This window comes from Hypomesus nipponensis, chromosome 24 (assembly GCF_054491055.1).
Source record: "Hypomesus nipponensis isolate SF chromosome 24, ASM5449105v1, whole genome shotgun sequence".
NCBI classification, from domain to species: Eukaryota; Metazoa; Chordata; class Actinopteri; order Osmeriformes; family Osmeridae; genus Hypomesus; species Hypomesus nipponensis.
In genome coordinates this window covers 6,727,067-6,739,950 of record NC_140384.1, presented here as the reverse complement: position 1 = coordinate 6,739,950, position 12,884 = coordinate 6,727,067, and the positions used below count along the sequence as shown (strand labels likewise).

Sequence of the window (12,884 nt, the reverse complement as noted above, 5' to 3'; positions counted from 1 at the left end):
GTATGTGTGTATTTTAATGTTATTGTGTGTATCTACCCTACCTAGAGAGAGGCTGTGGCTAGGGAGCTGGTTGAGGCCCTGGCCCAGCTGGTCCAGTAGCCACAGCTGCATACGGATGAAGGGCTCCCGGCCTTTCTGGGTCAGCTTACTCCAAGGCTTGGGCCGAGACAGCATGTCACTGACACTGCCCTGAGACAGGCCTAGCACCTGGGCAAGACGAAAGCCACAGGTTACCATTCAGTTCAATGAGAAGTGATGCACATGAAAAACCACTAGAGAGCAGTAGTGTATTGGATTCAATAAAAAGATGAGGACAATCATATTTTATATCGTAATAGTACACTCAATCAAAATCTGTCAGCAAGAGATACTTTTGAGAAATAGTTTGAATTACATGTCTTCCAAACAACACTTGAAATAAATCATTCCTATTTATGTTATACAATCCCCCCAAAATTGCAAGATGACCTCACCTTTTCACCAAAGATCCTTTGACAGATCCCGTTCTTGGCCAGCTTCTCTTTGACCTGCCGCGTCAGTTCGAGGGTGTCCACCTCGCGGTACATGTACAGCTCGTACTGCTCCGGGGTCAGGGGGGGCACGGTGGGCTTCAGGGTGCGGGGGATGTACGCTGGGTAGTAGGACAGGCGGCCGGGGCCAGGGGACTCCCCGCTCACAGACACGTCCGACTCCACTTTCACCTCCACGGGCCGGCCCATCCCCGGCTCCTCCTCGGCGGCAGACGCCTCCTCGCTGTTGGGCAGACACTCTCCGTTCTCCAGGCGGGGCCAGGGCCGAGGCGGGGCCGAGGGCCCCGAGGAGGAGGAGGAGGACAGGGAGGGAGACACGGAAGTGAAGGGCCGGGAGCTGGGGCCCAGAGTTCCGACCATGCCTGTGGGGCCCCGCTCCACAGACCAGTGCTGGTCGAAGTACGTGCCGGCCTCGCCGATCTCGGACTTGACCTTGCGGATGATGTTCTGCACGAAGGCGGCGGGGGAGATGACACTCAGGGGGGTCTGGGGGCCGCTGGTGGGGTTGGCCATGCACACCGTCACCGAGCTCCCCTCCTCCTGCTTGATGAAGGCGGGTAAGGGCAGACCCTTGGAGGGCTCCGGGGGCCCCAGGCGCTCCACCTGGGCCCCGACGCTGGAGGCGGACGCCCGGCCACAGGACTCCATCTCCATCAGGGCCTGCTGCTGCGCCTGCATCTCCCTCCTGGCCTGCTCCAGGATGTTCTTGATGGTGTCGTCGGAGCTGCTGCCCGCTCCGTTGCTGCTCCTGCCCGACGTGCTGCCCAGAGACGACTTGCCATCCCCTGCAGAGAACAGCACGGACGCTCTCTCAGAACTTGGCACATTCACCCTGACCACCCACTACATTACACACCTGACAACAAACAACAATTCTGGTATGGAATTCAATTATCAAGCATCATGAGCACTTTAACCACAAACACTAAGGTGTCTTGTCCGTGATGCGTGTCGTGATCTGTAAGTCTGTCCCACCTCCTCTCTGAGACTGGATCTCCTTCTTGGCCTGCTCCAAGATATTCTTAATGGCGTCGTCTGACCCAGTTTCGGGAGTTCGGATGCGAGGAGTGATGCTCCCTATGACAGAAAGGGTAACAGTGAGACAGAGAGAGAAAGAGAGAGAGACAGAGACAGAGAGGGGGAGAGAGGAAAAGAGAGAGAGAGGGTGAGTGGGATGGTTGATCAGAGAGCAGTTCCAAGGCTTTGCTTTTGACTGCTAGATCAATGGCTGCCTTTGAGATCGAGGCATGCGAGGTTGCGGTGGAGGGGAAGCTGAACTTTCAAAAGCTGTGGATCCAGGGAGAAAACAAAGTTGAGAAGTGACACAACAAACATGGGAGAGGGAGCTGTGGAGGAGTTAAGGGTGTGGGCCTGGCGAATTAAAAGGTTAGAACGCAGAAGGGTCCAGGGGCTAAACCACCCAGCTTCAGCACATCGACACATGCAGCACATAAGAAATCCTCACTGAAAAAACGCAGTTGAAGAGAAAAACACTTCATCGATTCAAAGAGCAGTAGAAACTGCAGTAGAGACAACTAAAATCGGTATTTATTTAATATTTTTCTTCTGGAACTGTTCTGAATCCTCAGTGATGTCTGGATCTCCTGATCTGTCTCATTGACTCACCTCTCTGGCGAACCTGGATGGTCCGTAGAGCCAGGATGTTCTGCTCGTCCGACAGGAACTGCTTCATCTTAATGAAAGGCTCCTTGCCTTTCACAGTCAGCTTCCTCCAGGGTTTGGGCCGGGCCAGGATCTCACTGACGGAGCCTTGTGATAGGCCCAGCACGTAGTGACCAAACACACGCTGGCCAATGTTATGCTTCAGAAGCTGCTCCTTGACCTGGAAGGCGATCTCGGCCGTGTCCAACTGGTCCTCGTCCCCTGCCGTGGAGCTCCCGCTCTCTGATTGGTCGCTGGGCAGGCCCGCCTCCATGCCCCCGGCCCCGGCAGGCCCCTGATTGGTTGACATGAGGGCTGCTTTGGCTGCGTAGAGGGCGGTGGGGAAGGCCATGAGGCCGCTGCCCTCCTTCTTGAAGAGCGGAGAGAGCAGCTGCTTGTGGAGGATGTGGTCCCCGGAGTGCCTGTCCCCGGAGCAGGGCGACACGGAGAAGGGGCGGGGGAGGTCGTAGCTGGAGGACGACCCGTCCAGGGTGGGGGGGCCCGGGCTGGGGGAGGCACGGCCGTCCGCCTGGGAGGAGGAGGAGTGGGATCCAGAAGACCTCGCAGCCTCCCTGGTGGACTCCTGCGGCTGGTCCTCATCTGCACACACAACGGGTCAACACTCTCAAGACTGGCAGGACTGACTCCACCACTGCCTGACCTTCCACGCTTCAACCACGGCTCTACATAAAGTCCCCGTAGACAACGGAGACAGAGCGTGTCACGTGATGCCCCGATACGTCGATGAGAGAGACGATGCTTTACAATAAGTGGAATGACAGAGTGTGCTGCTGTACCGTTGCTGTGCAGGATGCAGTTCTTATCCACCAGGTACTTGTGAGATGGAAGAAAGGCCTCTTTGTCCAGCAAAAGAGCTTCTGCAGCCTTGGATGAGCCCTAATGGGCACGGAGCACATAGTCACACACAGACACAGAAAAACACACACACACACACACACACATAAAGGAGTAACATTTCGATTAATCAATTACAGAGACTGTACATATCCCTACAATGGATGACAGTCAATGAGGCATTCAATGGCGCTGGTGTACTTTTTCTTCCCTGACAGCAGTGGAACATTAGGAGGAAAACAAAGGTGTTTTGTAATAAAATGAACGACTGTGTCGGGAAAAAAGAAGGACTGTGGAAAAATAAGGCGAGTGAGAAAAGAACAAATATCTCACCTGGGACGAGCTGCCATTGGCTGATGCCAGCTTCATTACCTTCAGGATACTAGAAAGGAAAACAGTGAGTATGTTGAGTCTGTGTTGTTTATACCTATGTTCGATGCTATGCGATACGTGGTGTTTCGTTTCCATTCTGTCATTGAAGATGTCTGCCTCACCTGAGTTCTGTTTTAATCTCTTCATAGTCAATCTGGGATTGCAGTTTAGCCTCTAATCTCTGAAAAGGACAAAGAGAGCATATTTTTAACATCTCACTGAGCACTGACGACGTATTCATGCGCGAGAATCAGGAAATACTGAGCTCAGACACCTCAATAGCTTCTGTCTTATAGGCCAGCTGGCGTTCCAGCTCTAGGATCTGATTGGCCGAGGTGTCCTGGACTTCCTGCAGTGTGAACTGCAGTCTCTGAACATTCTCCAGGAGCCGGAGAATCTCTCTGTCTTTGGCCAGCAGAGCGGCCTCCACCTCTACCTTCCCGCCCCTCTCCTGGCAGGGCGAGAGAGCGCGTGCGAGAGAGGGGGAGACGGGTGAGAGACGAAGTGATTAAAGAGACGCCAAAGACAGCTCGGAGCGTTTTTGCTTCACGAATCACACTTTGCGCGAGCCGAGATGTGAATTTCTTCGGGAAAAAATGGAAATATATGGAAATATTTACAAAATCCAATTAGCACATCGCTTAAATATCATATCACTGTTTTTCGGTCACTGAATATTATTATCGGTTCATTTTCAAACATCTGATGGAAGAGAAGAGAAAGGCTTACCCCACTGGCCCCCTCTGGTGGAAGGCAGCTTTTGGGGGTGGCCCCGCTGGGGGCACCAGCCAGCTGTTCCTTCAGCCTCTCCACCTCCCTCTGGGCCATCTCTGCTTTCTACAGACAGACGTTACATCATCACAGCATTAGACCTCTCGCCAACTAGACCAGACCACACCTGTCAATCAGCAGATGTGCGAGCGAACAGGGTGAGAGGAGACGCAACGAATGTGCGACCGCCCCCGCGCCCCCCCGCTCCCACCCGACGCTCAACCAGAGAGAGGCTGAGACTGGCGCCCAGGCCCTGCGGCAGGGCACACCCACCACCACCATTCAGCTGAGGGAGCTGTTTAGTCAGCGCACTTTCTTCCCAAACTGTTTACCTGCTCTGTCACACCCGGCCTGATAATTAATGATTCATTTTGAGAACATTTATCTAAGAGTTGCCGACTGAGAGAGAGAAAGTAGAAGGAGGACAGGAGAGAGAGAGAGAGAACAGAAGCGAAATCACTAGGAAAGGAAGCAATCAGGGCAGTGAGGTAACTAAGAGCCCCGGCACACGGCAAGTCTCTTGTCCTCTGCTGAGCGTCGGCGTGTTGCCGCGGCGACGCCCACAGACGGGGGGCCGGGGTTTACTCTGTCTAATCACAGGCTCGGGGGAGGGGAGGGGGGCCGGGGGCGGGGGGAAGGGGAAGGGGGGCCGGGGGAGGGGAGGGAGGGGGGCAGGCGCAGGACGCGGGGTGTCTAATTAAGCCAGAGGCTTGATTAGAGGAGTGATTACCTTAGCGACGGAGCATCTCAATCAAAGGGCTGCCGAAGACAGCTCCCACTCACCTGGTTGGCTCGCTCGAGGTTTGTCATGATCGCGCCGACTTCCTCCGTCCTGAAACAGACGCAGCAAAACACCGCTGCCTTACTGAGGGGGCATCAGAGGGCAGTGTGATGTCAAGTACAGACAGTGTGCTCACTTCACTGTTTTTAGCATCGTGCTGAAACATGACCAACACATTGCCTTCACACATTGCCAGAGTGTTCACACATCATCGCTTCATTGTAAATCCCCACTCGGCGAAGCATCGCCGTAGACATGCTATAGCACCATGTGACCAGGAACACAGAGAATACGACTGATGGGCTGATTCCTACAACAGAGTTCTCTGGTGAAACTGCTCTCAGACGTACCTCCATACATCCAACAATCACCGAAGTCTCATTTAAATAGAGTCTCTGCAAGATTATTCATGAGGTTTGTTTGAAGTTCAACAGTTTCCTTTAACACACTTGGGACATGATTTTCAAAAGGTGGAGAAAGATGCATTAACGAGGATGGGGAGATTGATTAAAATATGCACATAGATTTAGGACGTTTCTCAGGACAAAGACAGTCTTTCCATTTCACTAATTTCGTTCTAAGAGAAAATCTGAGTTTGCCTTTCCATCTAACGAAATGTGAACTCTCTCTTTCTGCTCTTTCATCTCACCTGACGTTACGTGACAACTGTAGCAAAGTACTGACTCAAACACCTTCTTTTTTATTACTAACAAGTCAAGTATTACAAAGCAGCAACATTTTACAATTCAAACAAAGATATCCCAGTTTAGGAGTGAATAAGATCTAACTGTCTATAGAACGTCTATGGAACGTCTATGGAACGTCTATGGAACATCCAAACTGTGTAGAGTAGGGATCTTTGAGAAGACTACAGATTGACAGCGCAGAATGGATGGGACTGCATTAACAGTACAAGGGAACAGGTAGCATGATGTCCACACCCAATGAACTTGTGCAGTATGGAACATTTTGTATTGATTGACTGCTCAGATACCCAGACTGAGACAGACAAATAGTCTTTCTTATCAGAACTGAGGAAACGGCCAGTGAGAGTAATGGAGACTGTGACGACTGCTGCCCGGCCAGGGACAAGGCCTGGGGCGGGAGGGATGGGAGGGAGGGAGGGAGGGAGGGAGGGAGGGAGGGAGGGAGGGAGGGAGAGAGGGAGGGAGGGAGGGAGGGAGGGAGGGAGGGAGGGAGGGGGGAGGGAGGGAGGGGGGAGGGAGGGAGAGGGAGGGAGGGAGGGAGGGAGGGAGGGAGGGAGGGAGGGAGGGAGGGAGGGAGGGAGGGAGGGAGGGAGGGAGGGAGGGAGGGAGGGAGGGAGGGAGGGAGGGAGGGAGGGAGGGAGGGAAAGGGGGGGTGAGATGGGATGGGTCAGGGATCCATGTTTTTTTGTATGTCCTGTCTGACATGTCGTCACACATGACAGCCTCCTTGCCACACTTACAAGCACACCTAAAAATGGAAAGACATGCACTCACGCACACACATGCACTCACGCACACACATGCACTCACACACGCGCACAAAAGGGGTGCTTCAAAACACTAAAGGTCGGTCTAACAGAAAAATCCTTCCAATCCAACCAAACGGATGGCATTGGGTCGGGGAAAACCTAGCTCAATCGCACCGTGGATTAAGCTCGGGAGAAAATCCATTAGCAGCTCAGAGCGCTCCATAGCAGAACCCAAACAAAAGGGTGTTTACCTTGAATGTCTATCGACATCTTTCATATAACTTCAGCTTCATTTCAGGCGTGAGCTGGATACATTGCGCTCAGAGAGTGGGACAAGGTAGAGTGTTTTCTGAAGCAATCTTTAAATGGAGCAATATTTCTCGAGGGCTGTCAAGGGCAAGGGCTAGCCAAAAGCACAGACCTCTCTCATCGTCCTGCATTAGCTGCTGAGTCACTCATTGTACTTTTACAATGGATTTACGGGTTGGACACAGGAATATTGAATGAAAAGGAAAGAGACCCTGACTTGAGTGAGGACTGTTGTTTGGTAACGGAGCAATCATTGTTGTGTTTGCATACCCAAGGCTGGGGTATCTGGAAGAACACTATCACACTGGTTAGAGAAGTACAGCGTGAAGGTGAGGTATTCAGAAGTGAAGTGGACTAGACAGGGACATATCTGAATTGTAAAGGGACCGGCAGTAAACAAGCCTCAAGGCTAAAGCTCTTACTTGTTGGCCTTCTCCTGGTCGTATTTGCACCGCAGATCCAGCAACTCTGCCTGGGCGGTGTTCAGGGCTGCAGACAGGGACAGCGGGAGGACTTAGACGTGACCTTTGACCCCATAGCGGCCTCAGATGCTTTCATGAACAGATCAAACCGACAGATGAAACAGATCCTCACATGAATGCAGCACATGGATCCTCTCCTCGGCTTCACACAGTCTGTCAGCCAGAGTGGCGTCGCTACCCGCATCCCTGCGAGAGAAGAACAGCCTGCTGTCACCGCAGCCCTGAGGGACACTGAATCAACGCGGGCTTGACTGTACATGCACATCATCACATCCACCCAGAGGAGAGTGGTGAGGGAGGTGGGGGGGGAAGGTGCTGGGGTCTCACCCGCCGGCCACCTCCTGGTGGTTGTATTGGGGGGAGCCAGGGGCTCTGGGGGGGTGGGTGCTGTTGGGGGTCATCCCTCGTCCTGTCCGTCTGGACACCTCTCCTGACGCCGCCGCTGGCCCTGCCTCTGAGTTGTCTGGGAACAGAGAGGAGAGGCAAGTCACAGTGTGGATGTCTCCCTGCCAAGAACACAACTCCAATCCCATTTCATGTTTACAGGCCTTTTTACAATTTAGTGTGACAAAGGGTTGCTCGCCGCAGACGATGACAAAGATATCAGGCACACTGAGTCGATCTGGCATTCCGGTGAAGGAGGTTTTTTTTTTTTTACGAGGCAGTTTTAATGTCTGCCAAACCTGTGAGTCCCTAATATACTGTTGGGAGCCCACTTCAGTGGAGTACAGAGTGCTGTGGCTCTCACCTGGCTCGTCAAGGCACTCCAGGTGTCTCCTCCAGTGCCCGCTGATCTCCCTGACCAGGGCCTCACTGCCTGGGGCCTCGCCTTGCAGCTGCTGGAGCCTCTCCTCCAGGGTGTGTGTGGCCTCCAGAACGGGGGCTGGGTCTTTGGACACACACACACACACAGACACACACACACACACAGACACACACACACAGAGACACACACACAGACACAGTGACACATACACACAGAGACACAGAGACACACACACAGACACACAGAGACACACACACACACAGACACACACACACACACACACAGAGACACACACACAGACACAGAGACACATACACACAGAGACACAGAGACACACACACAGACACAGAGACACACACACAGACACAGAGACACACACACAGACACAGAGACACACACACAGACACAGAGACGCACAGAGACACATACACACAGAGACACAGAGACACACAGATACACACAAACAGACACAGAGACACACACACACACAGAGACACACACACAAACAATAAATACTGATTCTTCAAACCTTTACTGGGCTTATGGGGACATACTGTACTTTATTTCCATACTGAGTGAATATGAAAGTGCTCATTAAGTAATTTATAAGACATGTTAAAGTTATGATAAGGGGTCCTTCTGTGCCATAGTACCAAGCAAAAGGATATATACCACTGAGAGATGGTTCCAATAGTGACTGTGGCATTCTCTCCGCAGAGGCCTCTTTGAAAATCTCACACAAGCTAGACCTAATGACATGAGTAGAGGGCTTCTCTCTTTTCAAATCTACTGACACGGACCCGTTTGAAACCGATCGCTCTCCAGAAGATAAATGAAAACGAACGCCACGAGACTGCAGCGAGGTGTTCTACTTGGGATTCGGCGGGGTCCCAGGTATACACCTAGGCACACTCAACAAAGTGTGGAAAAAAAGAGTCTGCTCCTCAAGAGAAGAAGAAGGAGAGAAAAAAAGAGCGGGGATTCTTTAGCACAACAGAGGAGCTGTTTTGCAATGCATGCGCGGCAGTGCGGGCCCCACGAGGCCAACTAGGAGGCTGTTTCTCTGCTAACAAGTCTCCTCTGTATCATTTGATCATTTAAATTATTATGCCAGGAATTCTCAGGGGAGCGCCTCGGCAACGCACATCACAGGGCTGTTTTTAATCTTCCCCTTCCCTTTCTTCCCCTCCCGAAAAGTTCAACAGCTCTGAGAGGGAGAGCGGCTCCTGTTGTGTACCTGCCTGGCGCGCACCAAAGGAGGTGACTTCTAGTGCCAAAGCACAGAGAAGGAGACTCAGGGGAGACGACTGACGAGAGGAGGGGGGGGGAGGATGTAGAGAGACACACATACATATATATTGTCTCTCTTTTGCTCTCTCCCTCTCTCTCTCTCTCTCTCTCTCTCCCTCCCTCTCTTTCTCTCTCTCTCTCTCTCTCCCTCTTTCTCTCTTTCTCTCTCTCTGTCTCTCTCTCTCTCTCCCTCTCTCTCTCTCTGTCTCTCTCTCTCTCTCTCTCTCTCTCTCTCTCTCTCCTCTCTCTCTCTCTCTCTCTCTCTCTCTCCCTCTCTCTTTCTCTCTCTCTCCCTCTCTCCCTCTCTCTCTCTTTCTCTCTCTCTCGCTCCCTCTCGCACACACATACCAGCCCTTCAAAACTCCAAAAGAGGAGAAAATCGCTGCTTTGCTGCACAAACTTTCCTATCGCAGCTTTCATCCACTTGTCTCGGCTGCTATGTGGATCCCGACTGGATCCTTCCGCCTGAGTCCTGATTGAAGTGACTTTTCACAAAGTCGTAACCAAAGATGTTAAAACTTCAACAGACAAAAGAACCTAGACAGGTAGTTCAAAAAAAAAATATTCAAAAAACACTATAGCAAAAAAAGAATAGAAAACAAAATAAACGCTATTCAGAGACGCCATTCAACTCTAAATGAGCAATTTGTTGAAATCCTGTGCTGCTATTGCCATGTCGGAACTTTCGTCAGAAACATTTGGACATCATAATTGATTGAACTACTTTCCCAGGAACGTTTACAGTCAAACGCTTTCTGTGTTCACTGTTACACCAGCTCTGGAGATATTGCATCAGTCACATGGGACATCACATTTAAGAGCTCAGCCCTCTTAAGACAAACAGGACGACTTAAAACAAGGCTATTCTATCGACCCTCTGTCACAGAAATCACTTTATCAGCCTCTTTCCCATATATGCTTTCAACTTTTAGTGATCAAAGGACTGAGATTACAGTCAGGGATCTCTCACACTCAGACAAGCAAGGATTATCAATCTGCGGAGAAGGGGGAAAGTAAAAGTCAGACATAAAATGAAGGGATGAAACTTAAGTCTGTTTACTAAATTAACCCCGTCAAAGAGCAGAACAGCAGGGATGCCCTCCGAGGGTGCACGGTCGGCAATTGCTAAGGTTGAAGGAGAGAAGAATGTTGATGACCATGGAGAATAGTCCTGCTAATTGACGCCGCTAATAAGCAGCGTTGGAAATTCTTTTAAGGGCAACTCTTTAACAGCAAATCTCCAGAATAAAAAAAGCACACATCTACACCATCCTCGGCAATTATACCAAGGGAGATCAGATTGCTAAGCTCAAGGGGTTTTGTCGCAATTAAGAAATAAGGCCTGTCCAAGTCTCTGTTTTACAATGCCAGTGAGATGCATCACTCGAGGCAACAACAAAAAAAACATTTACATTTTTTAAATTCAGTCTTTATCTTAATTACGTCTGATCGGATGTCTGTCCTGAGGTCAAGATAACTGATAGCATGACAGCACCTCACCGAGTATCATAAATCAAAGCACATTAATGTATTGTCGTCACTTATGAAACAAAGATCCATCGACACGCCGTGAATCACCGTGACTGGCTGGGCCAAGGCGCTGATGGGTCGAAAGCCACGAGGAGAGGAGCTGTGACGTCATAGCTGACACGGGTCTGTCTATTCCCCTGGACAGCAAACACACGCAAGTCATTCAGGATCCAGAATAAACCGCCCGTATGTTACTCAAATGTTGGTTGTTTTTCCGTAACATTAGCCAGTAACCCAGTGGTTGGACGTCACCAGTGGGGGCCTTAACAACATGGATATGAGCTGAGTTTGCATCAGTCTTACAGATAACGTAATGAGGTTCCCATGACTGGCTCCGAGCGGCTGCTACCGTCGTGCCGTTTCTCTGTTCTTGCTCATCTCACAGCTGGGTGCAGCTTTGTGGACGTACAGTACCCTCGCAGCCTGGTGGAGGAGAGGGGCACCGCTGCTCCCACTGCAAGGCCAAGCAGAGGAGAGGGGAGGACGGACGGACAGATGGAGGGACCTGGAAGATGGGTTGAAGATGGGTTGAAGATGGGTTGAAGATGGGTTGAAGATGGGTTGAAGATGGGTTGATCCTTTGTGTCCAAGTGGGTGGCTGGTTTGGTGGGTGTCCCAGTGGGTGAGTGGTGGTTGGGTGGGGGTACATGCGGGCAAATGAGGGCAGAGTGAGCCAAGACAAGCAGGTGTGTCGGGGCGGTCCGTCTTGGCCCTGTCAGCGATACACCATCATTAGCCGGTGAGGGCTCAGCGGGGGGCGCCATTACGTCTCCCTGGGCCCTGTGTAATTACGCTCTGACATAATTAACCCAGCAAGCCCATTAGCCGAGCACTGGCTGGCTGGAGAGAAGGAAAAAACGCTATAATTATTTGTTGTGCGCATGTTAATGAGGCCAGCTGTGTTCCCATCATACAACACGAACAAATTAATTTACAAGGCTGTGCTTCAAGGTTTTTTCTTTTCATTCAAAAACACTCTGTTTTTTTTCTTGTTCTTCTCGTATTGGTCTTCAAGGTCCGAAAACACGTTGATAATACTGCTGCAACAAACAGCAATCATGTTGTAAGACTTTTTCCGTGAACGTGACTGAACAGTTGGTCGGCCGTGTTTTCTGTTATTAATTAGCAGACTGACTGTGGACATCCTTATCTTCATACGCAAACAAACTATCACTTCAAGACACTGTTAAAAGTTAAAATAAAACAAAGAAACTATGTTCGGCATGACACACACTGTTAAAACTTTCAGTTGTTTTTGCTGCAATTAAAATAAGAGGAATATTCGCATTGACCTAAAACTCATTCGACAGGATGAAGTATAAAATAGTTCCCCGTGCCACTTGAAGAACACTCCATGACCAGTAAACACTTGATATTCAAAGAGCAAAATGAAGTCTGCCTCTTTACCTTGATGTGCAGGAGAAAGAGAGAAAGACGTGAGAGAGAAGAGAGAGAAAGACGTGAGAGAGAAGGAGGGAGGGAAACACTGAGAGACAAAAAAGATTGACAGCACAAGTTCTAGTACAGGATGTTGAAGGCCAAGCTGAAAGGTAAACTCCTTAACCTTCTCTTTTGTGTGTCTTCCTAACAAACCGCCGCCAGACAGATTGAAGGACATAAACAGGATAACGTCAATAACTATCTTTTCAATAGGAAAGTTGCTCCATTGCAAACATGCAGCATAACTCGCACAGCAGACAAGTTGCCTCTTTTAATTCTAAGACGGCAAGCTGGCCACAGCCTGGACAGCATTGATAACCAATTCTATTTGACCCATCACAGTAGATCATGTGACTCTCGTACCGAAAACTGTGCTAAATCACCAAACTTGGAAAAAGATGGGTAAAAATGGCCCCTAGATCATACTTGAGTCTCAGTCTCATCACTAAGCCTCACCCTCTCTCTGTCTCTGTCTCTCCCTCCCCCTCTCTCCCTCACACACACACACACACACACACACACACACACACACACACACCCTCTCCTTTAAGAGCACACACTCTGGCTCCCTCTGGGGTCTCCGTCTCCACGGGGATCTATTGGCGAGGCGAGGCTCTTTTATGAACATAATGCATTATTA

The 12,884-nt window shown here is 50.5% G+C and overlaps 1 protein-coding gene across 1 annotated transcript in view; it reads right to left on the bottom strand.

Annotated features, from left to right (window-relative positions):
• Nucleotides 1–12,884, bottom strand: part of cux2b (cut-like homeobox 2b) — a 41,713-nt gene that overhangs the window by 5,482 nt on the left and 23,347 nt on the right. Inside the window, exons 5-18 of the mRNA XM_084690022.1 lie at nt 7,967–8,107; nt 7,546–7,681; nt 7,331–7,404; nt 7,159–7,225; nt 4,974–5,022; nt 4,149–4,256; nt 3,694–3,870; nt 3,542–3,600; nt 3,381–3,429; nt 2,990–3,089; nt 2,157–2,792; nt 1,506–1,607; nt 474–1,315; nt 42–207 (exon numbers count right to left, since the gene is read on the bottom strand). Coding sequence (XP_084546148.1) covers nt 42–207; nt 474–1,315; nt 1,506–1,607; nt 2,157–2,792; nt 2,990–3,089; nt 3,381–3,429; nt 3,542–3,600; nt 3,694–3,870; nt 4,149–4,256; nt 4,974–5,022; nt 7,159–7,225; nt 7,331–7,404; nt 7,546–7,681; nt 7,967–8,107 — 2,706 coding nt within the window. The remainder of the gene's footprint in view (nt 1–41; nt 208–473; nt 1,316–1,505; nt 1,608–2,156; nt 2,793–2,989; nt 3,090–3,380; nt 3,430–3,541; nt 3,601–3,693; nt 3,871–4,148; nt 4,257–4,973; nt 5,023–7,158; nt 7,226–7,330; nt 7,405–7,545; nt 7,682–7,966; nt 8,108–12,884) is intronic.